The sequence below is a fragment of the Perca fluviatilis genome, chromosome 2 (genome assembly GCF_010015445.1).
Source record: "Perca fluviatilis chromosome 2, GENO_Pfluv_1.0, whole genome shotgun sequence".
Taxonomy (NCBI): domain Eukaryota; kingdom Metazoa; phylum Chordata; class Actinopteri; order Perciformes; family Percidae; genus Perca; species Perca fluviatilis.
In genome coordinates, this window is record NC_053113.1 from 17,205,502 (window position 1) to 17,232,486 (window position 26,985).

Consider the following 26,985-nt stretch of genomic DNA (forward strand, 5'->3'; position numbering starts at 1 on the left):
TATCTATCACAAACATCTTTTTAATTGATTTGCGTGTAACATATTAAACATAAATGTTGCCATTTGATGTGTTGAGCAGAGTACAACAAAAACAGTACTATAGCTTAAGTACATTATCAATACCAGTTGGCAGCCCCAAGTCCAGTTTACTCCACATGGAATGTTAGCTAGCAGCTGTTTAGGACATGTTTGGGTTTATCTTGTCCTGTTTGGTGAAGAGAAGTTTAAAAAAAAAAATCAATTTTAGTGCTTCAAGAGTTTGCAAACTTGTCTGTTAGTGCCAGAGGGCAAACAATTACAGGTTCAAAGAAACAGGTTTAATATCCTGTGTCACTGTCACCAATGCTATGCACCTGTAACCCAATCAAGGACATTTTAATTTTTTATTTATTTATTGTTTACACCTCATTATCATTTCATTTGAATCTGGTAGTCCATAAAGGAACTTTCGTAGTTTTTTCATATGTTCAATATTTTTATCCTCTGTTATAATTACTACATATATTCATTGTTATCCAGTGAAATTACTGATTTAGCAGGGGGGCGGTTAACACTTTTGCAAGGCACTGTATCCGTGTCACATTCTCATTAGGGTGCTGAGCCCCCCTAAAGGTCTGATCATAGAATCGCCCCTGCCTCAGTAAAGTACAGGTTGACATGTCCCATTAAGATGGCAACACTTTAGTATGATCAAACTCTTTCTTTTCCTCCCTCATCCTCCTCTTCATCTTCTTCTTTCTTCTTCCTCTGTCTCTGCTCACATGCATACTCAGGGCTTTTCCACACATTCCCTGCTTTCACTGATTTCGTCCAAACATTTCATAGTTCCCCACTCATGATGCAATGACGCACTCTCAGGGAGTAAAGGATTTGTTGTTCCCTGAAGAAAGAAAAGGGAGCTTTTGTCTGCTTACACTTCTATCGCTCCATTATGAGACTGCTATGTGAAATACTGTGCATGTATTCATCGGTTGTTGCTCTTCTATTGTGCAGTAGTGCAATAGGAGAGTGACAGCTGCTAATGGCAGCCCAGACTAAACAACCGGTCAATCAACTTTGTCTGATTTAATTTATAGAAGTCAGGGACAATATGGATGAAGCTGAATGTAAACAAACCTCCTGTATGCCCATTCAGGGTCACCTACACAGCTCAGCTTGGTCTATTTTAGTGTCATCTTTGCATGTTGGTTTCTACTTTTAGCCTTTTTTTTTCCTTCTATCCCAGAATATATCTGGCGTGGAGCCAGACCTTACTCCACAGTGCTTTGGAGAAAGGTCTGGCAATGCGAGACTACTGTCTTGCTGACATCCACATTTTAATAAAGGGTGATAATCCTCAAAACAATAAATCAGTCCATGAAGTGCAGGGTAAATCCAACAGATAACACTTGATGTGTGTGTGCATACTCATGAGGTTCTTGTGCCAAAATGTTTGTGTGCTTGTTTAACCGTGTGCGTGCACAAATGTGATGGGTGCAGCATGTCCTCAGGTCCCTGGTCAGTACTGTGCCATGTTAAGTGTTGAGCACCAATGTGTTCTGCCAGCAGAAAAGACCTTCGAGATACCAGAGAGTTTACAGGAACCTCAGCAGCTCCGCTATCATGTTTCCCCCTCTGACCCACCGTGGACGTCTGATGATCTGAGTACTTAAGCCGAGAAAGCTCCCCTCCCCAAAGCCAGACATTCTGCAATTTGTCTCCCTCCTCCTGCATGATAGCCAGCTGTTTCCACCTCACTACCCCATCCCTCTGCCTTCTTTCCCATCATGCAATATGCAACTGCTCTCCTCTGCCTTTCTCACCTTTTCATACCTATTAATGTCATCACTTTTTCCCTTATTCCTTCAAAATGTGTGTGAAGAGAGTGCGTTTAGGGGGTTGTCATTTCATAAACAGTGGGGGGGCACTGTTTATGAAATTACAACCCCCTAAACACACTCTCTTCTTGACTTGTTTTAACACACACATCCCACCAGCATTCCTATATGGTGAGCTCAGCCAAACACACACACATTTACACACTCCCAGCCCTTTCCTCAAGTGAGCACAGCATGCTATCTCACAGCAAGAACAGCATCTTGTTCCTTATGTGTGTGCATGTGGGTGAGATAGGAGGGGATACAAAGGTGGTTTTAGGCTTCTGCTTTGCTAGAGACTTAATCTTTTTGCTGATAAAGAAAATTGAATTATTTCAAACGGGTTGATTCACGCAAACTACAAAACTTTTTTTCCCCCCGTAGGCTACCCTTACCTGTAGTTGTATCTAACCATGCAGATAGTTTTGATTTATTTGTAGAGGTTTAGAGATATCCATCTCTGACATTTTGTGCCTCAAACCATAAAACAATAGAGGTAAATGGAAATGTTTAATTTTGTTGATTGAACATCTCCTTTTTAAACAGTTTTCCTGTTACTATAGATAATCCACAGAACTCGCTGCTAACCGTTTTCATGTGAATTTTTCTTCAGTAGAAAAGTAGATCCAATGCAAACTGTTCACAATGAGGTCTGTGAATTATCAAATGTAACCAGGAGCCAATAGTGGTCAAACATGCTTCAACAAATACTTGCTAGCTGCTCTAATCAACCCACAGATAATTATGATCAGAATCTGCAGCTTTAGCATCTTTTACCTCATTGTTTTAGGGCATACAGCTTCACTGTAGTTCCTAGTAGCAGCAGGCAGCTGGTTTCAGTATTAGCTGTGACACGCCCACTGTATGCTACCTGCCCAGTACCAAACAGCAGACACAGAAAGAAACGACTAGCTAGCGTGGAATGTTTAGCAGCTAAGGAGCCAGATATCTTCATCAGGAGTCCAAAAACGAGCTAAAAGGAGAGTGAATATTGCACTTAAATTCGTTAGGTGGACACAAAACCACTCCTGCTGATGTTGCTCTGTGTCTGCTGGATGCATGAATAACGCTGCGTTCCAGGCAACCCGTAACTCGTGTTTTCACAACCTTCTACTCGTGAAAGAACCCTGGAACGGCAGTCAAACCCGTAACTTACTACTCGTGAACTCGTACCAGATGGTTGTACTCCCAGTTACAGTTTTTGACGTCACACACACATAAACAACAATTTGATGCTGTACAGACGCTGTTTATTAACAGTGATAAGTAGAAATAAATAGACATAAATAGGCAACGTAAAGTAACCTAGATAGCTAACGTCAACGTTAGGTAGCCACTATCTAACGCTAGCTAGAAGGGTTTGTGGTGACTTTGCCTGGAACGCTACCAAGTCGTGAGTCGTGACTTGAAGTCGTAACTTACGGGCTAAAAACTGTGTCTAGAACGCAGCATAAGCAACTGTTTGCTAACTTGTTAGCCATATATACTTTATAGGGTGGTAAATGTGTCAAAGTTGTGGTTACACCTTGTTTTCCGGGCCCTAAATGGCCCAAAACAATCTGTTACACCAGGGCCAGGCTTTTAGAAATACATAGTGCATAGCTACATAGTGCCCATGTTCTGCAGACTGAACAGTGTAAAAAATGCTCAAGAACTTGTTGCTACAATGCACTTATTTGAAAAGGTCCTAAATTACTACTTTTTCACACTTTCAAGCAATTGCAGATACATGTGAGTGGTTCAGGCTGGGTTTTTTTGTATGGTCCAGTCTTCTGTCCGTTGGTGTAGTGGTTTCTGACAGCAGAGACAAGCTAACCAGATGCTGCGGCTCTGCTTCCAAACATGCTGACGTTATCCAAACACTGAAATGATGCATCAGATGCACCAGCGGTGAAATAATGTTCTCTGTTAAACACAGTGCAAAAATCGGCCTTGTCTATTTAATTCCACTGTGACAGCCAAGTTTGAAACACAACCAGCTGGTCAGAGTTATTTGTTGCCAAAGAGCAGAGGATCTCCAACTTGGCTGCCCGAGGGGCTCCTGAAAGCCTCTTCCAGGGTCTGCTAAACCAACACAGATACAATGTGACATTCGGTTTGATACTAACCTGAAAAAAACGTGCACAACTATCAGCGCTGCACTATTGACCTCAGATATGTTGTTCTGTGTCAAAGGGGCCGACTATCAAGACACTAAGCTCCATCTATCTGTCTGACAGGGCCACATGGAAAGTGACAGCTTGACCCACAACCTATGTGGGTCAGCAGCACCATGTGGTGAAGAGTTTGAGATAGATAGTATCTGCTCAGGATGGTGATTAGCTGTTTCCATGAAGCTGGTTGTGTTTGGAGAGAGGAAAAAGAGCCATCTCTGCAGGTCTGTGCTGATCTCAGAGACAGGGAATAGACCGAGTTACATAGACATTGAATTGTGAACTCAAGATGCTGATCATGTTTGACATTAAAACTTGATCGCAATCACTTTACGGTCAGGCTGCCAGATCATTCAAAAATATTGTTTTAGCTCTCCCATCACTGAGTGTGTCAGTGACAGTGTGCCTGATTTAAAACAAAGACTTCTTGGGCCCTATTTTAACGATCTGAAACACAAGTGTGAAACGCAAAACGCAAGTAGCTTTGTGGGCGGATCTCGGCTGCTGATGCGGGATAAATGACTCTTGCGCCCGACGCAAATCTAAAATGGGTTGGTCTGAAGTAGCTAGGTGTGGTTTGGGCGTAACGTGAAAATAACCAATCAGAGCATCATCTCACATTCCCTTTAAGAGCAGGCGCGCTTGTTCAGTGCATAGGTTCCATGGCGGATTGCTATTATGACGGCGGATTTGCCTGGCGCACGCCAGCAGGAGCTGTCCGGGATGCGGCAAAGTAATAAATGCCCGTCTTGTCCGGGTGGCGATGTTGCTGCGGCCTCTCGGGCGCATCTCCTCAAGTCTGGAGAGGATTGCTGCAGCCATGGAGCGTGGGCCTCCAAACGCACCACCTGCACCTGTTGTGCCCCTTCCTCCTCCCCCCACTCCATCTCCGTCCACCCGCTCCATCAGAGCACATCGCGCATTGCCACTCCCGGACCAGATTCCGCCAGAGTGTCGATGTAGTTCAACATCACGTCTCCTTAAGTCCTCTAATATTTCCTCATTTATGTCATCAACACATCCATGATTCATGGAAATGTGTAAAACACAACAAGCCACAAAGAATGCTGCGACTTTTTGAGGATTGTACTGTAAAGTGTCTCCTGATCTCTCCAAACACCTGAAGCGCATTTTCAGTAATATTTTTCTTTGTAATTATGTATGTTTTTCAAAAACTGCTAAGTCCGTTTAGATGAGAGAAGTGTATGCACGTTGTGCACACGCTACATTATGGCCAAGCATGCGTCCCTAAAATAGCATCTGAATAACGCACCACTGACTTTAGACTAGCGCCACTGACTTTAGACCAGGTTTTTCCTGGTCAGTGGCGGAATTGTTTTCTGAAACTGCAAAATAGCACCAGGGAACGTTTCCGCCTGAACACGCCTCCTCTTTTCGCTGAACCGCCCCCTGCAGCGCAAATACATTCCCTAATTTACCGACATGCGTCTGTGGAGGGAAAATTCCGCTGTGCGTGGGGTGCAAAATAGGAATGATACATGCATCGGTGTACAAAGGCAATTTCGCTGAGTGCAAGATAGGGCCCCTTATGTCTTATCACAGGAGGGGAGGCAGACACACACTACACACCAACCCGGTGCCTCTGACGCCTACAACAACCAGCTCATTTATCCACACACCGGCAGACTTGGAAATGCGTGTAGTTGTGTCGTGCCTCGCCGATTTGTTGTTGTGTTTTGTTTTGTCTGAAGTTGTGTCAAAAAGGCCCACATGTTGGAGAAAAGTCCAAAACTTGGAAAGAGTGAAATGGTCCAACAATGACTCAATGAGCAACGGACATCTGGATTTATTGTTTTGTTCAAACCAGAGGAACATGATGCCCTGAATCCAAACACAACATACTGGTTTATAAATGGCTCCAAACAGAACATTACAGGGCAACAAATACAATTATGGTAAAAGCAAAAAATACTGTGGCCAATCAGTCATTACAACTCATCAGTACCACAATGATTAATTCACCTGGTGCTTAAATTGTTGGCTTTCAAAGCTCTAACTTCCCAGCTTGTTCTTTGTTTTGAAGGTAAAAAAAACTCCACCCGGCAGCCCTCCTACTGCTCGCCAGTAAAAGGTCAAATATGACTTCATGCACCTTTTGAAAGCAATGAAGGGCGCAAGTGTTCACTACGATTCTATGTGTTTCAGAGTATTGAGCGAGAGGAGCCAATAGAGGTGGACCCCGCCCCAACACATGCTGGACTGGAGAATGGACATGCTGCTACCACAGGTAATCATGTCACAACTGTAGCAGTCATATAGTAACCCTGAGAAAAAGGGGAGCGGGACTATGGTTTAACTATGGTTAATACTACTCAGCCTGTGAAAACAGTCGTATAATGTCTTCTGTGGAAGAGAAAACAACCCTGATGATGTCATCAGGGATTATTGTCAGTTAAGGTTTTTGGAGCTTGACTAGTGCCAGGGACTAAAAGTCTGAGTATTTTAGCTTCTGCTCCGTCCATGTTGACCATTATTTTTTTTATAACCTGTCTATTTCAAGTCCCTCATCTTTATGGAGGTTCAACTCAACATGACTGAGGAGAGAAACTTTATATTTGTGGAGCACTTTTTTTTTTTTTAGGCTGATTTAATTCTTATAAATGCATGAGGTTGAAGAGGTTACCCTGTAATAAAGATGTTTTCTGACACTTTTTCATCATGATGATCACAGTTGCAGTAATTGAGTTTTTCTTTCTGCTGGGTCATAAAACACAGGGCTTTCAAGCAGGGAAGCAGAGTTTGTGGACTTTTACCTAGGAAATGCTTGTTCTATGCAAGTACTACCTAAGGGGGCCGGTGTTTTAATTCAATCCACAATCTTTTTTCCTAATCTTAAACTTAATTTAACTTAACTCTTTTGTGCCAAAACTTAACTGTCGTTGCTGCATGACGGCCACCTTTTGTCGGCTAAACTCAACTGCAACGGCCCTGAAAGGGCCGTCACCTCAAAGTGCTCTGTAGCCGGCTCACGGCAACCTTTTCTCAGCTAAATTTAAATGTAAAGACCGCTAAACGTAACTGTCATGTGACCATGTAAGATCTGAAGGAATTGTTGTGCATAAGTGTCCGTACGTTATCGTTAATGAGATGTAATGCGTCACTATGTTCACCAGTTATTCCCTGACTTTGTCTGTCTGTTTTTGTGGGGTGGACACCCAAAACAATGAGCTGAAAAAGGATAAAATGCTCCGTAGAGATGAGGGAATCTGGTGATTACTCTCTGTGCGTTTGTTACTATGAGCAAGTTGCAACCCCTTTTACATTACACAGTCATTTGAGCCATTGTTAGTATGAAACGTATTGATTCTTCTGAACTTTCATCAATGTGATTTTACATCTTTATATCCAACCAGAACATTCAGAGTTGGTACACGGAAAAATCTCTCCACCCAATGACTTCCCACACGAGCACACAGCCCCTGTTGCCATGCGGATGCCCCACCTCCCCATCACCGCTACCACCAAGACGGCAGAAATGAAGGGCCCCGACTCTCCCAGCAGCCCTGTTGGTTCTCGCTCCTCTCCAGTCCTTGAGGCCTCACCTACCGGCCAATCAGCTGTGAGCACCAACCAGACCCAACCAACAGAGGAGTCTTCAATTCAACCAGGTGGCTGATGGTCTCAATTCTAACTCAGCTTGTCAAGACATCTTTGTTTTTTATTGTAAGATGTTTTGTTCTTGTAATGCTGCATTCACTGTAAATGGAGAAAGTGAAAGACACAAGCTTCCTATTAGAAAACACAGTTTAGCAAGCTTACAGGTAATGAATTGAACCCAATTGTCTCTAATTTCCAACTTCAGACCTGCAATTACATGGCTTTAAAGTTATTTTGTAGATTAATTTGCACAAAATTTAGAGGTATTTTACATGTAAAGAAATCATTATTTTGCTTTCACGTGTTTTTTTTTATTATAATACTGACAACTTTCAATTTACTTTTTCTTTGTTGCTGTTAGTGTCTTCTACATGGACCCCGACACCTATCAGAGCTCTGGGATCTCCCCGTCTTCAAGGTGAGCCATACTTTCAGACACACACATGCTATCCTGACTACAATATCATGGATATGATTTACTGACTGCTTGTCTTTTGCAGATAAAGCAAATTCAGCCCCAGCTAAGTCTGTCACCTACTCAGGGCTATTGCAGCATGACAGGTGAGTGAAAGGTGACTCATGAAGAACATCTTTTAGGATGGGTAAAATGTGTTTTGCTTTGTCTGACCCTTCTGTGCTCCGGTCATGCAGAGACGGTGATGTAAGCGGCGACAGATCCTATGGGCAGGTCGGAGAGAGGAGGCGGGAGTTGGTGAGGTCGCAGACTCTGCCACGCAACATTGGCGCTCAGGCTCGTCGATCTATCTTTGAAAGGCTGGACTCTGAAGCCAGTAACAGGTAAATGAAATGTAATGCTGCATTCGATTCATGTGGGAATTATTATATATATATATATATATATATATATATATATATATATTATTATAATTAAGGTAAATCGTTTCCTAAACATTGTAACTCTCTCATGTATCCTTGCCCTGCTTCTGCTTATGTGCAGTCGCCCCAAACCAGTGGACTCTAAACCCAAACTGAAGCGGTCTCAAAGTTTTGGGGTGTCCAGTGCCAGCAGTATCAAACAGATCCTTCTTGAGTGGTGTCGCTCCAAGACCATAGGCTACCAGGTAAAAAAAAATTAAAAATTACAAACTTTGTAGACACAATTCCAGTCTGGCAATGTTATCCTGTCAGCCTGTTGTCCATGTTCAGCCTATTTAGAGCCATATTTTGTAACATTTGGTCTATATATTATGTCATAAGTTGCTTTTAGGTTCCACACAAGTTCAAAGCTTTTATGACTATGCCTATTTTAGCTCATTTGCTACAAATTGCTAGCCTGGTTGACACCAGACCCTTCTCAGTTGTAACTGAGAATGGGTCTGGGAAAGGCTCATTCACAGCTCATTTCCAAAGGGGCATCACCAACGGACGGCGCTCAAATGCCTCTGGGCGCAATTAGATAGTCCTTCAACCAATTAGACCAACGATCCGGGTGACGTAGCAGCGACAGCGGCATCAACGGGTTGCTGCGTTTCGGTGGCCGTCATGTTGAATGTAAACAAAAAGCTGCTTGCCTTTGCTGCGCTATCGTCATCGTGTAAAGCCCGCCTCTGATTGGTGCCTTGATTTAGGGGAAATTGGAAATGGGTTTGAATGGGCTCTTCGTCAGACTGACTTGCAGAGCAAATCTCAAATTTGCTGGAAGTCCGTCAGGGTTTTCCCAGGCTAAGAAATTGCACAAATATTACATTACTGCTGACAATTTTCCAAAGCAGATCATAGTTGATTACATATCTTTTTCCTACCTCCCATATGGTCACTGACATCAGTTCATTTCACATTATAGCATGAAAATCAACTGGCAAAGACTTGCTTGAGATAGGTAATCCAGTGTGTCTGGTTATATGATTGTCAAAATGATGTTATTGTTGCACAGTAATGTAGTGGAAACTGACGCTGTGCTCATGTCCTGTGGGGAAGTTTGAACTTCTGAGCTTTAAAGTCGGTAGCAGATCAGCAGCAGCACTGTTAATGCAAGAAGATAATAAACTCGCGTTGTTCTTTTCGAGATGTTTTTCAGCTGGTAGTGTTTTGGGTTTGACTTTCTGGAAACATAGCTTTGTAACGTAATGCTGTTCCTCAACCTTAGATAACAAATCGTCCTACCAGCACATGAACACACCACATCCAGGCTTTCAACTACTATCATGCCATAATTATGCAACTTTGACAAAAACAGACAGCCAGAGGTTTAAAGATAAGTACTGTAGATGATTATAGTGATGGATGGCCTATGTGGAATGAAACTTGACATGTTGATTTTCAGAGTACAGAAATGATTTTGTAGATACTGATTCATTTCTTTCCGATGGGATGAGAAGATAGATATCAATTTCACGTTTGTGCTGGAGCTGGGAGGGGTTTAGCCTAGCTTAGCATAAAGACTGCGGCCACTGTGGTAAAGACTGAGCCTAACTCAGTGTCTTGACCACAAGCGTTTCAGACATGTTTTACAACCCACATCTCACGGAACTGATACAATCTCATTTTAATCTATACAGCTGTCTGCACTGGCTCTTTCAGGCTCGCGATTCAGCCCTGTCTCACCCAGGGCGTAAACACGGCCTGAACACATTATTTACACTTCAAGTCAATTTTTTCAACAAGACGTGTGTAAACGCAAGGTTCATGCCCAATAAAGAGACCTGAATAATACATTTATCAACATTTTGCTACGTGAGCGGAGCAGAGGTGCAGTAAAAAAAAAAGTAATCTGTTTTAAATGAGCCCAAATGTTTTTTTCTGTTTTTCATATAACTTTAACCTGTCAGCACACAGTGCAGTGGTAATGTGCTAATTATCTACAGTACCTCTCAACCGTGGAAGTGAATGTAAGTGAGGGTCTCTGTGAATATAGGGGTGCATGTGTGTGTTTTGGGGGTAGTTTGAGTCATGGTTGAGAACACATTGTTGCACTCTGGTACCCTTTTCTTCACAGCAGCTTGTGCCAGCTGCTCCATGTGGCTTTGGTTATAGACTCTTATTAACTGGGAGCACACACACACACACACACACACACACACACACGAGAGAGAAAGATGTTCATCCGATGACTTGACATGTTGCATTTCATTCAAAGCAAACTCCAGACTAATAAAGGGCAGCCTTGAAATGACTTGATTTCAAAAGCACGTAACAGACCGAAAGCAGGAGAGCCGAGGAAAGTGGAGGAGAGAAGAGGGGGGGGAAGTCTGTTTTATCCATCATAATTAGGAGCTAGACAGTAAATGGGGAGATGGCTTTATGAAGCCACAGCAAGCTTCCATTCAGTTTTACAAGTCATGTTCTTCCCCTGCTTTTAATCTTTCAGCCCTTACTGCTTTTTTCCATGCACACAAAGGTCTGAGGTGACACAGTTAAGTCACACACTGCCACATCATCACCACATCTTTTTCTCTGTTTCTCTGTAGAACATTGACATCCAGAACTTCTCGTCCAGCTGGAGCGATGGGATGGCTTTCTGCGCTTTGGTCCACTCCTTCTTCCCCACTGAGTTCGACTATAACTCTCTATTGCCCGCCAACCGCAAACACAACTTTGAACTGGCCTTTGGAACTGCAGAGTGAGTGATGGCAGTATCAGAATATAAAGACATGGCAGCATTTTAGTGTGTTTCTGATATGATGGATATGATGCAGTTTCATTCATTACATATTCATTGTAGAATTGACTGAAGCGCTAACATGGTGACACATTTGGAGGGTTTTCTCAACCTGACAAGAATAAAAGTCTGCATATCAATAGTTTGTTGTAACATTACCTAGACATACTGTAACCATAGATAGTCAAATTCATTCATGAGTCTTATTGTTGATCAGAATTGTATAGGCTTAAATCTGACCTACATTTTTACCTTTTGTTTGTTTTGTATTCCTTTGAATGCTTATTAATACTTTGCATTACAGACTTAGCTTTTGTTTTATAGCCCTCTGCAAAGTTGTTATTCTATATGCCAGAACATATATATTGGAATATTTACTACTACTTGATTTAAGAATGTATTATTCTACGACTGCTGCTGCAGAATTAAGCTGATTTGACTGAAAAACAATATTCCTTTGGTCACAGAGACAATCCATGTGTAGTGACGGCTTCACATTTGACCTCTTAAAGAGATCACAGAGCAGAGACTTATAGATGAATTATTACATGCATAGTGTCGTTCTTTAACGCCTCAAAACATGTTTGTTATGATGTAAAGGAACAGTCCGTGTTTTCATCAGGACTATCCAAGACACTATTAGATATTAGATGCTGAAAATAGCTTGGACTGATATTACATTTTGATAATCGACTAATTGTTTAAGTCATTTTCAAGCAAAACCACCAATCATTCAATGTTTCCAGCTTCTTAAATGGGAGGATTTGCCGCTTTTGTCTGTTCTGTAGCATTGGAAACTGAATATCTTTGCATTTTGGACTGCTGATTTTAATGTCACCTTGTGCTTTAGGTAATTGTGTGAATGCTGATTCAGCAGCATGTACAGTATTGTTATTCGATTCTTTATTTTTAGGTTTTTTGGTCGTCTAACTTCTGTATACGTTCAAATATCAAAATGTTCAGCTCTTTAAGCACATGATGGGACTTCTTCAACATTTCTTCTATTTATACTTTTTTAAATATTAATAAAAATTTTTTTTTACAATTAAAGTCAATGAGAGCAGGCCTCAAATTCTTCAAATCCTCTTCTTCAAAATCTCCTCCTTCATCCAAACTTTAAACCATTCAGGACAAATTCAGCTATTCGGGGTCTATTAAGTGTTTTGATATCTTTTACAGTTTTTGTGAAAAAAAATTTTAAGTTTCGTGTTCCTTTCAGGCATTTTCATCGATTATAATGGGTGTGTATTGACTTACATGACTTACATGGGTGATGTCATCGCTAGAGCATGGAGCCTTAAAAAAATCATCTTAGTCTCTTCTCTATAAATTGCTCTCACGCCCACAATTTTTACTTGTCATACATTTGTATGACAAGTAAAAATTGTAGGCAATTGATAAAACGTAGGCATTAATGTCTAGTTTCAGGAAATATGTTCATTTAAGCGATATGAGTTATAGTTTTTGAATTATCTGCCTCAGAGTGACAAGACGGTTGGTGGATCTTCCATTGACGATTATGTTATTTATCCTCATTCTCTCTTGAGCCAAAACGCAAACGCAAAGTATTTTGAAACTGCGACTTCTGAGTCATTTTTTATTTGGTTTGAGAAATGGAAACGTTATAGTGATATTCAAGAACAAATACTGCTCCCTGTTTACTTGTTGCCATTAAAACGGACTTACTGTAGCTATGATTGGCCTCGCTCGAGGTAACTACTCAAGGTCAATGCCTAACTTCAACCAATTGGGCTGCTTCTTAGGGCGGGACTTGCCTAATACTGCTCTGGGATCTATAATAACGCAAACCATGCATAGCATACTTACCTTGTGGGTTTTCCGAGGAAATCAAATTTCTGATTAGTTGACAACAAATTGAGGCAGGGTCTCTCAACTGCCGACAAATTGCCACCGTGGTGCTGCAATATGTGCCGAACGGATGTAGCTGATTTGCCACTAGAGTTTAGATTCTCTGCCCGAGCCCGAACCCGTCACTGCCCGACCCCTCGTGTCGAGCCGATATTTTCCGCTGCTATCCTCGGGCCGGGCTGGGCCGGGCCGGGCTGGGCCTTGATCAAGCATTTGTAGTTTTTTAATCATTACTTTATTAGCCTTATTCGGTGGGGAGCAAGCTATGCCTCTCCAGCTTCTCCCGTAGCTCTGGGTGAAAAAACTTTAATTATTCCATTTTACATTAATGATGTTATTCAACTCGTCAATGAAATGTATACTAATTAAAACCATCAACTTTTCCAACTATTCTCACTACTTCAACTTCTCACGGATTTAGACTATTAATCCAGTTTAGCTTTAGCAATTTAGCTATTCAGCATTCACAAGCATTTTCTGAGGAAATGCATTTTCTAGTTGTGTTTTTTCCATGATTTCCTGACATTTTGCAGACCAATCAATGAACCCCTAAATGGATTTCAGCCTGACAGCAATAACATTCTGACTTTTCACAATGCCAAATCCTGTTTTGTTTGAGTTATAAATTGTTCCCTTCTGACTTGCGTTTCTCTGTTTGTGTCTCCAGAGTAAAGGCATGCTGCGACCGGCTGATCGAGGTGGAGGACATGATGATCATGGGTCGTAAACCAGACCCCATGTGTGTCTTCACCTACGTCCAGTCCCTCTACAACCACCTGCGCAAGTTTGAGTGAAGCTCAAAAGCAAAAGGATGTAATTTCCTGCGCTCTTCTCCTTCTAGACTTCACCTTTTTTAACCTCTTCTTCCTTCTTTGTACCCATCTGTGAGCTGATTGGAGATCCAGAGCAGGCATGGGAGCACTTTGAAAAGACTACACTGCCCCCTGGTGGTAGATTAGTGAATATTCCTCCACATGCTGCAGGAAAAGTGCTCTCATACACAGTGGACATTGACTCATGGGGGTAATGTGTGTGTGTGTGTGTGTGTGTGTGTGTGTGTGTGTGTGTGTGTGTGTGTGTGTGTGTGTGTGTGTGTGTGTGTGTGTGTGTGTGTGTGTGTGTGTTGTGGTGTATCCTCTAATGTTAACTGCAATGAAGAAGATGAATTTACAAGTAATATCTGGGTTGGTTTGTCAACAGTAGTTTTTTTCTGTGTGTGTGTGTGTGTGTGTGTGTGTGTGTGTGTGTGTGTGTGTGTGTGTGTGTGTGTGTGTGTGTGTGTGTGTGTGTGTGTAGTTGAGATATATTGGACAAATTGGACAAAGGTTTCAACTATTGTGTTTTATAAATCTTTATTGTCACCACACATGCACGTTTGAAAGTGAGTGTCCGTATTAATCTTTAATATTTCACCAAAGGAGAGGATGTATGTTTCACAAATGTAACTGTATAACTAAACTGTTTGTGGGGCAGAATAGCTGACTTAATAAAATTATATGTTGCTGACTGATATTTACATCCACATATGCTGTGACATTGGGTTATTGAGATAATGTTGAGATATGGAAAATTAAATCAATAAATTGTACTGTGTGACACCTTAATGTCAACATTGTGTTCCTTACTGGGAGTCAAAGAGACAAGTTTCTGCATTGTAATAAAAAATTCTGATCCAAAAACTCTATTATATTATGTATAGGCTATATATTCTTTTTATTTAATAAAAAGTTATTTTATTATATATACAAATTGAACACTCTTTATGATACGGGGGATCAGTCCACCATGCAAAGATTATTGAAGTTATTGGAATGAAGTGGTATTATCGCTCATCTCCAGATTAAACTTGACTTACTTGGAAACTTTTTGTGGAATAATTCGATGACCAGTATCTCTAATAAAATAGGCTACACATTTTTGTTGAGTCTGACAAACAGTTATAAAATTGTTTTTATTATTTTTGATCATAATATCTTAATACTGTATGTGTCATCGGGACATTTGGCTCAGAAATCATGGGCTCCTTTTATTGATTCCAACTGATTCTCATACACTTACAACTTCAGTATTTGGTCGATCTGATAAAACATTTTAAAAATCCATTTCCTAAGCAAATCCTGAATGAAATGAGACATATTTTCAAATGAAGCAGCACAGTCATCGGCTAATTCATTGTCTAAATACCTACATTGCGCAGGTTTTCATACACCAAATACATTTTATTTGTTTTGTTTTAAAAACCTAATGTTTTTATGGCTGGTCTGTTTTATTTTGTTGTTTCTAACCTATGCACTTTCTAACGTGGATTTTGAAAAGTGCTCTATAAATAAAGATTATTCTATTATTATAAACATAAAAATAATTGCTATTTTGCTATTGCTATTTTGAAATGCTATTTTCCTCAGATTTTTATCTCTTATTATAATGATACACCATTGAATGTTAGAGTGTTGGCCTATTAAGCACAACACCATATCCCCAAAACTCTTAAAAAATAAGCAGAGCAGTTGAAGAAATAATACAATGCAGCATGAAAACAACTAGTGTGCTCCATTCTCAGATGGGGATTAGAAGGGCAGAGGTGAACAACACCTGGATTTGCAGGGATGGGTTGTGGGTGTGGGGTGTCACATCTGATGTGGGTATAAGAAGCGGTCACTCCTCCTCAGCTGTCAGCACCGAGCAGTGGATGTGTGTGTGTGTGTGTCTCTGTGTGGGTCATGGCTCTGTTCACGGACTCAGACTTCTCTTTACTCAAGCAGAACCAGCAGAGAGACATGGTGGATTTTAAGGCGTTATTTGGAGAACCGGACCACTGTAAAGGTGAGTGCAATATCATTTAGAATTGTCTATTCAATTGATTCAATTGATGACGATTTTCATGTTTTGCTTCTTGTAATCAATTTCACTGGAGAAACCACACCAAATGTAAATTAAGCATCAATCAATTAAATAGGCGAGCCAACTATAATGAAAACACCCTAACTAACCCAAGACGAAGACAACATTCTTAATGAAAAAGGAGTGCATTCCGAATCCGAAATTAGGAAGAAAGAAATATTATCTAAATTAAATTAGAAGTTGCGTGTGTTATAGGCTATATCAATATAAACCTCGAACACAACCTCATAAATATTAGGCTATAGTAAGCAAAATAGCCTGTAGTGTAAATTGCACTATAGGCTATAGGCTATGTTGCCTATTTGTAAATGAAAAAAAAGAAAACGTTTTTTTATTTTTTATTTTTTACAGTAGGCTATATTTAAAAAATAAAAATAAAATTCAGCCCTGTAGCTCGTGATTTCGTTTTAATGGCCTAAAAAACGTTACAACTCGGCGCGTTTCGACCTTAAACAATTCAATCTAATTTAAATGTTGAATTTTATCTTCCTCATTCTTATTTATATAATATATAGCCTACTATTTTATATTAGGTTATATAGTCTACATGTATCTTTTATTTTTATTGTTTCACTTCCCTTTTGGATTTTCTTTATTATAAGATGCCCGGAGTGAGTGCGCGCTGTCCTCTCCGGAGCCGGACAGAGCCGCCGCCGCCGCCACCGGTTTGATGGAGGGCCAGAGGAAGAGGAAGAGGACCATCTTCAGCCGAGCCCAGCTGTCCGAGTTGGAGCAGGCCTTCGCTGTGACTCCCTACCCGGACATCGCCCTGAGAGAGAGACTGGCCGCGCACACACACCTGCCCGAGAGCAAGATCCAGGTGAGTCTGCTGCGCAGGGGTCGCTTCAAAACTCCCCATAAAACCCGGCTATAAGTACTCTTTCTATATTATGAATGGATTAAATGACCACTGTACGTGTTCGCTCAAGTAGCTCGTGACATTGTTGCATGCTTAAAAATATAGGCCTATTTCGAGCTGTTTTTGGTGAGGAAAACTACAAAATATAATGTTGCTCAACAAAGAATTGACCCAAGTAGGATTTGAACAGGGGTGGTCCTGCAGAGGTGGGGGGGCCCATCCCATCCATATTTTCCCTCTAGTACAGTTAAAGAAAAGTGTAATTAATATCAGTGGTGGAATGTAACTAAGTACATTTACTCAAGTACTGTACTTAAGTACAAATGTGAGGTACATGTACTTTACTTGAGTCTTTTCTTTTTATGCCACTTTCTACTTCTACTCCGCTACATTTCAGAGAGAAATATTGTACTTTAAAACTTTACAAATTACGATTTTTGCACACCAAAACACATGTAGTTTATAAAATATGATGTTTTATTATAAATTAAACTACCCAACAATATTTAGGCCTACAAGTCCAGCTGTAATGATTAGCCGATTAAACACAGAAGTGTTTTGATCGTTTCCAGTTTCTAAAATCTGAGGATTTTTCTGCATTGAGTACTTCTACTTTTAATACTTTAAGTACATTTTCCTGATGATACTTAAGTACTTTTACTTAAGTAACATTTCAATGCAGGACTTTTACTTGTAACAGAGTATTTTTTACAGTGTGGTATTAGCAGGGGTGTCAGACTGGAGGGTGGAAATGGGACTGAGTACACAGGGCCCTCATGTGAGGAAGGCCCAAAAAGATGCTAGAATGAATAGCTGTGGATGTGGGGAGGGGCCCATAGAGAATGCCTTTGTACAGAGCCCAGAACTCTGTGCTACGCCCTTGGGTATTAGTACTTTTACTTAAGTAAAGGATCTGAATACTTCCACTACTGAATTTCCCCATTGTGGGATTAATAAAGGATTTTGTTTGTTTAATCTTAATATGACCCAGGTATTACAAGTCTTTGTATTTCCCACAGGTGTGGTTTCAAAACAGAAGAGCCAGAAGTATCAAGATTGTGAGACAGCCCAAGTCCACCAAGCCTGGCCTGGGAGGTAGAGAGGTTGTAGATCCCCCCCCTGGGCCTGTGAGCTCCGCTTTCCTTACCTCAACCACCCTGACGGACATATTCAGGCAAGAGCCGAACCACTCCTGTGAGGATGTCCCACAGATTTATTCAGACTGGTTCCACATCTACAGCAACCCAGTGTCATCGCCGCCGCCATCTTCCTTCCACCAGCAGCCCACTCTGGGTCCCTCAAAACCGCCAGAGTGTCGTCTCTGGGATGAGGAGCCACACCAGCGGCAGCATCTGGGACCAGCACTCCCCGGTTTCCTTCCTGGTTCGTTTCCTCAGCCTATCAGCAGGCAGCCTCACCACTCGGCCTCCGCCCGCTCCTACCAGGCTTTCAAGAACTTCAAACCCCAGACTATGGCTCCATCTGGGACTCATCAGGCCGTGTACGGAGGCAGCGCGGCAGGTGGAGGTCACGCCTCTGTAGACCAGGTAGTCCCCTCCCACCCTCAGCCGGTGTACTGGGAGGTAACTCAGGGCCAAGGTCCCCACCACTCACACCCCCATCACCACCCACAGATGGGACCACAGACCTCCATGGGCTACATCTCAGACCTGATCTACAACGCTGCTATCGTCACCAACTTCCTGGAATTCTGATTAGTCTGGATCTGGCGCATGAACAGGGAAATATTAATACTGGATATACCTACTATAAATATTTCTGTCTCCTTTGTATTTCCTGTTACAACACCTCCTGTGTCTACATCTGTCATGTATGTTACCAGAGCCGAATGTTCCTCAAACCTCTATATAGGCTACTACAGAGTTATTATCAAGTTGTAGGTTGTTTTGTTTTTTTAGTATACTCCAGTCATGTTTAATATGTTTGGGATTTATTTGATTTATATAATCCCACTTCAATTTACAATATTTTACAGTTGCTTTGGATCTGTTATCAAAGCAGAGTTTCAATGTACAATGCAAAACTTTAAATGTAAATAGCCAAACTGGCTGGAAAAGTGAAAATAAATGTTTTGAATACTATCACATTTTGTCTGCTGATAGTGTAAATTGTTATAGCCATGAATTCCAGCATTACTTTAGCTTTAGATTAGATTTATGCGTGTGTAATATTTAAGGGTTGGTGTCTTGAACAGAAACAAAAGTGGTCGATAGTAACAGTACAATCGTGATAATTTTGTCTTTTATGAATATAAGATCTACTATAGTAAGATAAAAAAAGATAAAATGTAGACTGCATTATCTACGGTAATGCCACATATGACATGAGTCATTCTTACTTTTATATTATTTCAAATACTGACTTCTGCTAAATTTGCACATGTATTTGCTTATTAATTGCTAGTTGTATAATGCTGAGCAAATGCCCACTGCAGATGGTGTTTTGATGAGAATTGGTTTCTGTTTGACAGCACTATTTTATTTTAAAATGCAACAATGATAACAATTCTACGATGGACATTTACACACAGTGTTGTTATTCCCTGATAAATGCACTGGTGGGAACTTTGATTTGTGTGCAACGTGAGATTCTGAGTACAGCATTTTGTGTTCAGAGTCTTGTGAATTGAAACTCTTGTTGTGAAAACTGAGCCAAAGCAACTGTAAAATATGTCAAGAGTCGTGCATATATAGACTTGTTCAAGTGTGTTTCTAGTCTGGTTTTGATTTTCTCTCAATAAAAAAAGGACTAATGGAAGGATGCATAGAGCAGCTCACTATCCCACCAACTTGTCACACAGGGGAATCACTGATGTACTTGACATGGATTCTTCTCCCAGATGCCAGCTCCTGTTTTCCTGCTCTAAGCTGAACCGTGGCTTGTTTAATGCTTTGGCCCTGCAAGTATTATCTTTCAAAACATCCTGATTAAAATGATTCTTTGTGGTAAGATACCATGCCAGGAATAATTATTTTCTAAGTCAAAATATATTGTTTTCATATCTCTCTGTACTGTAAGTATCAGGAGGGTTAGATGGACAGAGGGACGAGGAAAAGAATGAAAAATAATAACTAAATTAAAGCCAGAGCTCAGGGGTCTATCAGCTTACAGGCTCTGTAATACTGCCTGGATTTACGTTTTGAAATATTACATGAGCAGTATAATACAGAGGCAAATATGACAGTAGTGTGCACTGTCCAGCGCTGGACAGAGATCTCTGCATATCATAATCATCTTTAATACCAAATAATCTTTCAATAAACCTTTAATCCGGGTGTCAAATCTCAGATCTTAGGAAGATACTTTTTTTGTATTCCAGATGTAGTTACATCTTTTAATCTTTCCACTGATATGACAGGACTTGATAAGAGGAGGATGGGATAGTTTAAAAAAAATATATGAATTCATATCTCGAGAAGGGATCAGAGAAAACAGATCTACTGTGTCGTATGAAATAAGATACATGGTGTTACTGGTCGCAGGATGATAAGTCTTCTGTAGCTCTGGTATACAGTAATCGTTTGTTTTTGATGCGTCCATAATTCACTTTAAACCAGATACAGTAAGCACAGATCAGAAGACAATTATTAGCACATCTGTCAGGTGGAGATGGATGATAAAATAACTCAACAACAGTTCAGTAAACAGTATTAGTAACTGACGCTACAGCTGGTGGGTTATTTATTAGAGTCAAAACAAGTGCGACCACAGGGCAAAATAAAACCAACCAAAGAACTCAATCTTTTTCCAGGGCTGTCAACCTTATCTCATGGTCTTCATCTGTGGATAGTTTGCTCTGTTAAGAATGACTGGGAACTACTTTTTGACATGGTCAAGAATGAACGTGCACGCTCAGTTTTTAGTGAGGTATAAAGTAGGAGGCTATCACTAATGAAGCTCAGCGTAAGTCCTGGTCCATTCAGGAAGACTTCTATCCATCACGTTTCTCTCTCTCTCTCTCTCTCTCCCTCCCAACCTAATCAGCTGCATTGTCATCAGCTGAATGTGGGCGTTCACTCTTTCAGTTAAACCAACCACATTTTGCCACAATCTCTGTGAGATGTTGCATTGTTGTAATCAAACTTTAAATGTGTCCTACTCTTTGCTGCTGTCAGTTGTCATTTCAGGCACAATTGATGCGACCCTCCTTCACCACATTCACCTCCAGTTCTCATCATTCCCAGCTCCCAGGGTTCCCCCCTGCTTCACTTCACATCCATCCAGATCTGCAGGCTTCCTTTATCCCTTCGTCATCACCACCAGTGTCTAGACTCCATCTGGGTAATATTCCTATTAATCTATATCCTCGACATTCCACCTCTCTATTGGCCGACGGAAATTCTGCCAGATTTCACTCATTTAGGCCGGATATCCGTTTCCTTCCGCTTTCTTTGTGTTGACATTTTAAACTCCGGTGGATTTCTGAGGACTATGGTTAACTGCTCCTCAGATCTCTGCAGGGTAAATCCAGACAGCTAGCTAGACTATCTGTCCAATCTGAGTTTTCTGTTGCACGACTAAAACAACCTTTGAAGGTACAAGTTCCACCAAAACAAGTTCCTTCCCGAGGCTATTTTGCAAGCGGCGCCGTTGCTCCGTACTGCGCTTAGCACCACCCAAGACGATTGTGATTGGTTTAAAGAAATGCCAATAAACCAGAGTGGATTAGCCAGACCTTCCTCCTCCGCAGGTCCGCAGCATGTGGAGGATGGTCTGGCAAAGCGAGACTATATTCCTATACACCCATGCCCTCTAAACCCTATAATTTAACATTGCGATGGAGTCTAATCGCCAAAGACTCTAACATATCAACCTATTATGCACCATGTTCGTTAAACTTATTTCACTCTTAAATGAAGTCTCTCTCTCCTGATTGAAATACTATTCAATATTGCTTTCTGGAATGGACAGAGTACTGATACAAAAACATTAAACTGTTTGAAATACTATTCAATATTACTTTCTGGAATGGACAGAGTACTGATACAAAAACATTAAACTGTGTCAAATCTGACAAGTCCTCTAACCCATATGACCACTTAGGTTGTTTGTTCCTACTCTCTAATATGACCCACAGGAGAGTAAGCACACAAACATGATTACATCTGAAAACAGAAAGGAAAGAATCATGAGTAAATGAGCCTTTATTTTTGGGCTGTGGTTTGGGGAAAAATCTAAAATACAAAATAGCTGTAAATAAATAAGGAATATGATTCATGTTTTAATGTAATTAAAAAACATTTTAAAAGTCTGGGCAGGTGGAATGTCATGTAAAGCAGGAGTAGTTAAAGTCAAAGAACAGATATGCAGTCATTTTTAATTTGCTTTCTTGTAATGTTTCAGCTTCCATTTAGTGCTATTTGTATCACTTTTTAAATTAACCTAAACCGTATTTAAAAATCCACCAATTTTCCTGTCAAATAAAAGGCAAAAAGTCCACAAGCTTTTCATGGCAAAGTGAGATGTCTGTATTGAATCAGTGGGCGCCTCGGTGGGGTTGCCAAAGTTCTGCTTTGAGGGCTGCTACAGTTCACTGGTTTTGTGTTTTCCCTTGTTCTTTTTGAGTAACTGCTATGGTTCCCCTAGTTCCCCTTCCATGGTCCGGACCAGCACATACAGCTCCGCCAGGCCGACTACAGATGCAGCGATCACAGCCGATATTACTCGCTGGAAGACAGGTGACAGAAACAAAAAAGCCACAGTTATGTAACCATTAGGTGGATACGAACACAACTTAAAGAAGAAAACATTAGACAACTTTTAGTGTAAAGCAATCCAATACAAAAACATCACAAAATACAGCCTCTAATATCACCACCACATCTCAATATGATTAGTTTTATAAAGGCAGGGGTAGCTGCATGGCTTGTGAACTGAACTGCACTGCATGTAAGTGCCAACTATGTGTATAGCATACTCTCTTACCGCTGCAGTGTCAGTGAATAGGTACTGACTCGCCATATACGAACAGGCAAAAGCAGCAACCACGGTGACTAGGAAGTTGAATATGGTCGCCACCACTGCTTTGACTGACCGCACTGAAGAAAGAGAGGGGAAAACACGTTCAGAAGAAGTCCATTTTCAATATAAAGCATATATTATTCAGCCTCTGGGTGAAAATATAATTTTAATAAGATATTAAAACGGTACCGTATATGTGTACCAAACTAACCTTGCCGTCCAAAATCTGCTAATGTTTCATTGCGGTTGATTTTCTGAAGACAAAGAAAGATATTTATCACATAGTCAATGTGTATTCAAACGCAACATGATATAATCCAAAAAAACATCCTATTTTGTACACCTTTGGAAAAAGGCTGTAAGCCTTACACCCTGATTACAAATGAGACAATTTAAGCAGTCAAGTACATGACAAGATCTCTATATTTATATATACACATACCTCATAGCATGACCTTCATTATTTTTAATGTTAACATATACAAAAACGTACCTGAGTGTTGACATTACGTGTGATTCTGTTGTATTCCTCGTTGGCAAGTTTGGCTTTGATCCTCTCAAGACGTTTGACAAGCTCGGGGTTCTGAGAGAGAAAAGTCACGGTTCAATTTCAGTTGTTTGCAGCAGCGATATCTTCCCCAGGTACTGATGATATGTATTCTATTTTCTCCATCTCCCTCGGAAAGGATAACACTACGCTAAAAATTATGGAGGGGTATAGGGATAAGTTGCCAAAATTGGGCTCCATCATCAAAAGTCTCTATCACATCAATTCTATTTCAAGTTGTCAGCTTGTCTCTGCCTTGTTTCCTGCATGCTGTCAGTGCAGCATAACACTGATTGATGTGTTAGATATGTGTTATATGTGTATATGTGTTATACCATATATATATATATATATTCAAACTTGGGCATGTCCATGGTTTCACTTACCCTGGGAGGCTTCACAACCTCAGGCAGGTGCAGCGAGCTATCCTCCAACAACTCATGCAGGTAGAAAGGATGCCCTGTAGCAAAACAGCAATAAGAAAGTAACATATTGCTGCCATGGTTTCTAGTATGAATTATTTAATTTCAGAACATCACGCCAGAACTTTCGCACGAGTTTGCAAAAGCTGGAAGACAGAATGTTTTTAATATTGATATCATTACATGAGACTATATATTAGATTAGATTATATTCAACTTTATTGTCATTGTGCAGAGTACAAGTACAAAGACAACGAAATGCAGTTATATCCTAGGGTGTTGATTAATTACATAAAATTATATATTGTAGCTTAAATGTTACGTTTGTCTGGTCTTTAAGGAAAAATAACAAATCTGTTACTCGACTGTTCTTGCTGAATGAAATGAACAGTGGATGCCTTTTAGTGCTTCATATCTTCATTAGCAACGCTTTTTTAAATGAGAAACATATTTGGTATTAACCACCAATTTGTAATTACGAGATCCTGATCTCATAATTACGAGATAGTAACTCATAATTTCGAGATCAAGTGTTTTTTTTTTCTTTTGTGAATACGCACTTCCTTACATTAGAAGTTATTGTATAAAAAGAGTACCGTTGTCCTGAAGGTATTTCTTGAGTGTTCTCGCTGTACTGAAGGAGAGGGTTGGTTGTGGTGATCCAAGAGTCTCTTCCAGTTCTTCTCTCAGTCGCTGGGGCAGAGATGAGTCCGTCTTTTCTAATAACTCCGTGACCTTATTTCTGAATTTATTCCCGACAACAAATGCAGATGCCATGGTTTAAATCCCTATGACTCTGACAGGATGGTCGGAGTTAATGCGATGCAGCTATCTAGATAAAATATACCGTTTGTCAAGCGTTTTCTCAATAAAGCACGAGCTGCCAGTGAAAATATGTCTACAATTAAAGGAGCCAAAACTATCCCTAACGGTTTTAATTATGATTATACATTGAAATTCGGCGTTTAAACTAAGTGCTAGAGATAAATATCTCCAAGTGAGCAGCCATGTTGTTTGCCTTGTGACACGATGACGTACTCACTCACATGACCAACAGCGTGAAGATGTATTATTATCATTGACATATATAAAAGAATATTATTAGTGCGCATTTTGGAAAATTGTCAAAAAAATATATTTATAATCTTTATAAACTGTTAATGTTTAATCACAAGCAGACAATAATGTTTTATTCCATATTCAACTCAAATGTTAATCGCTACAGGCTGCACACGTGATTTATTTTGGTGCATTCATGGTCTCCTCATAAACTCCGAAAAGCAAGAGTTAAGGGTTTTAAGTCTGTACTTGACGTGAAATAGGCCTACTGAGTGTTTTGGTAGGAACATTTAAACAAAACTACTTTTTGGAGCCAGTTGATCCACTTTAAGTCTGCATGACACATTAATACTGGTTGGTTTTCCCCTTCAATTCAATTCAATTTTATTTATAGTGTCAAATCATAACAGGAGTTATCTCAGGACACTTTACAGATAGAGTAGGTCTAGACCACACTCTATAATGTAAAAAGACCCAACAATTCCACAACAATTCCCCCCAAGAGTAAGTGTGTGTCTGTGTGACAGTGCATGGCGAGGAAAAACTTCCTTTAAACAGGCAGAAACCTCGGACAGAACCAGGCTCTTGGTGGGCGGCCATCTGCCGCTGCCGGTTGGGACACAGAGACACAGATACAGATATACAGAAACATGATTCATAATAATTATAGCAGTTGGTATGATGAACAGTGGCAATTATAGTAACAATTAGGATATGTAGGAATTTATTCTAAAATGTTACCAATGACCGGTCTGGCCCTAAAAAGGCCAGACTTAATCTGACTCCAATTCTATGGTCACTACACTCTGAATAGTGTTGTTTACTGGTAGATCAGAGAAATAAGACTCAGGATTCGAAATAAGACTCAGGATTCGTCCAGTTAAAGTTAATAACAAGCTTTAGTGAAGAATGATATTGCAATCTACAATTGCATACGGATCAGATACAATACAGGTATATCTTTCACCTATTCCCCCTCCATCTGGTGGTGCTAAGTAAAAATACTGTCTCATTTATTCAATTCTGTCCGTCCCCGGTTGTGCTGTCATCAGTTTGGAAAACTGCAAAACATTGCTACCTTGTTGCCCCCCGCCCCCGATCAGAGATTACCTTTTTTCAAGCAATATTTCACACTCCTTTTATAATGTCTTATCACTTTAAAACCAGATGGCTTCTCATAACCCAGGAAAGTGGAAGCAACAAGGTCAGCTTCGTGAACTCTAACACCTCTTATTTCACTCTCACAAAATATATTCTAACAGATAATAGAACTATGACTAGAACTAATAGTAGTAGCGGTGCAGGGCGTCGAGCAGGACCACGGCAGCAGCTGCAACCAGGATTTAGGTGCCACCCAAATCCAAGGAAATCTGCGAGGCGGAAGCGAGGGAAGAAGCTCCCCAGAGCTAAGTTAGTAACAAGCATTACTGGGACATGAATGCACACAGATGGAAAGAGAGAGGAGCTCAGTTTGTTGTAGGAAGTCCCCCGGCAGTCTAAAACTATAGCAGCATAACTAAGAGCTGGTCCAAGGCAAACCTGAGCCAGCCTACAAAAGTTTGGTATGAATCCGACAACTATGAAGAGAAGCAAAGATGAGGAGGAGCACCATGTCTGCAGCTACAAACCCTCCCCTGCCGGTCTAGGCATTTTCTGCTACTCCTCACTCCCTAACTATATAAGCTTTATCAAAGAGGAGAGTTTTAAGCTTACTCTTAAATGTGGAGATGGTGTCTGTGGAGCGCAGTGCTTTAGTGGGGCAATAGGGTACTATAAGCTCTTTAAGATATGATGGTGCCTGGCGATTAAGAGCTTTGCAGGTCAGGAGAAGGATTTTAAATTGACTCCTGGATTTTACAGGAAGCCAATGCAGAGACGCTAAGAAATATGATCTCTTTTCTTAGTTCTCATCAGTACATGCGCTACAGCATTGTGGATCAACTGGAGAGTCCTAACGGACTTGTTTGAGCAACGTGATTATAATGAATTAAAGTAGTCCAGCCTCTAACAGTCCTATGATGGTCCACTCCCTTCCCATATCGGTCTTTCAGTCTCTCTTTCTACAATTAACTTCCCACAACCTGTCAGCACATGTTAAAC

At 40.6% G+C, this 26,985-nt stretch overlaps 3 protein-coding genes across 3 annotated transcripts in view; 2 read left to right on the forward strand and 1 right to left on the reverse strand.

The window, feature by feature from the left end:
- smtnl (smoothelin, like) overlaps nt 1–14,719 on the forward strand; it is a 29,639-nt gene extending 14,920 nt beyond the window's left edge. The window contains exons 3-10 of the mRNA XM_039790203.1: nt 6,176–6,257; nt 7,384–7,638; nt 7,989–8,045; nt 8,128–8,188; nt 8,279–8,425; nt 8,586–8,709; nt 11,056–11,207; nt 13,783–14,719. Of these exons, the coding sequence (XP_039646137.1) occupies nt 6,176–6,257; nt 7,384–7,638; nt 7,989–8,045; nt 8,128–8,188; nt 8,279–8,425; nt 8,586–8,709; nt 11,056–11,207; nt 13,783–13,909 (1,005 nt within the window). The 3' untranslated portion in view covers nt 13,910–14,719. The remainder of the gene's footprint in view (nt 1–6,175; nt 6,258–7,383; nt 7,639–7,988; nt 8,046–8,127; nt 8,189–8,278; nt 8,426–8,585; nt 8,710–11,055; nt 11,208–13,782) is intronic.
- An 839-nt stretch (nt 14,720–15,558) lies between these two features.
- Nucleotides 15,559–19,653, forward strand: sebox (SEBOX homeobox). Its single transcript, XM_039822357.1, has 3 exons — nt 15,559–15,938; nt 16,619–16,836; nt 17,895–19,653. Exons 1-3 carry the CDS (start codon nt 15,836–15,838, stop codon nt 18,588–18,590), a joined length of 1,017 nt encoding a protein of 338 aa, XP_039678291.1. The 5' UTR covers nt 15,559–15,835; the 3' UTR covers nt 18,591–19,653.
- A 2,369-nt stretch (nt 19,654–22,022) lies between these two features.
- Nucleotides 22,023–24,864, reverse strand: tmem199 (transmembrane protein 199). The gene is made up of 6 exons (XM_039818775.1): nt 24,423–24,864; nt 23,791–23,864; nt 23,351–23,440; nt 23,069–23,111; nt 22,822–22,934; nt 22,023–22,563 (listed from the first exon to the last, which is right to left on the reverse strand). Exons 1-6 carry the CDS (start codon nt 24,601–24,603, stop codon nt 22,468–22,470), a joined length of 597 nt encoding a protein of 198 aa, XP_039674709.1. The 5' UTR covers nt 24,604–24,864; the 3' UTR covers nt 22,023–22,467.
- Nucleotides 24,865–26,985: the final 2,121 nt, after the last annotated feature.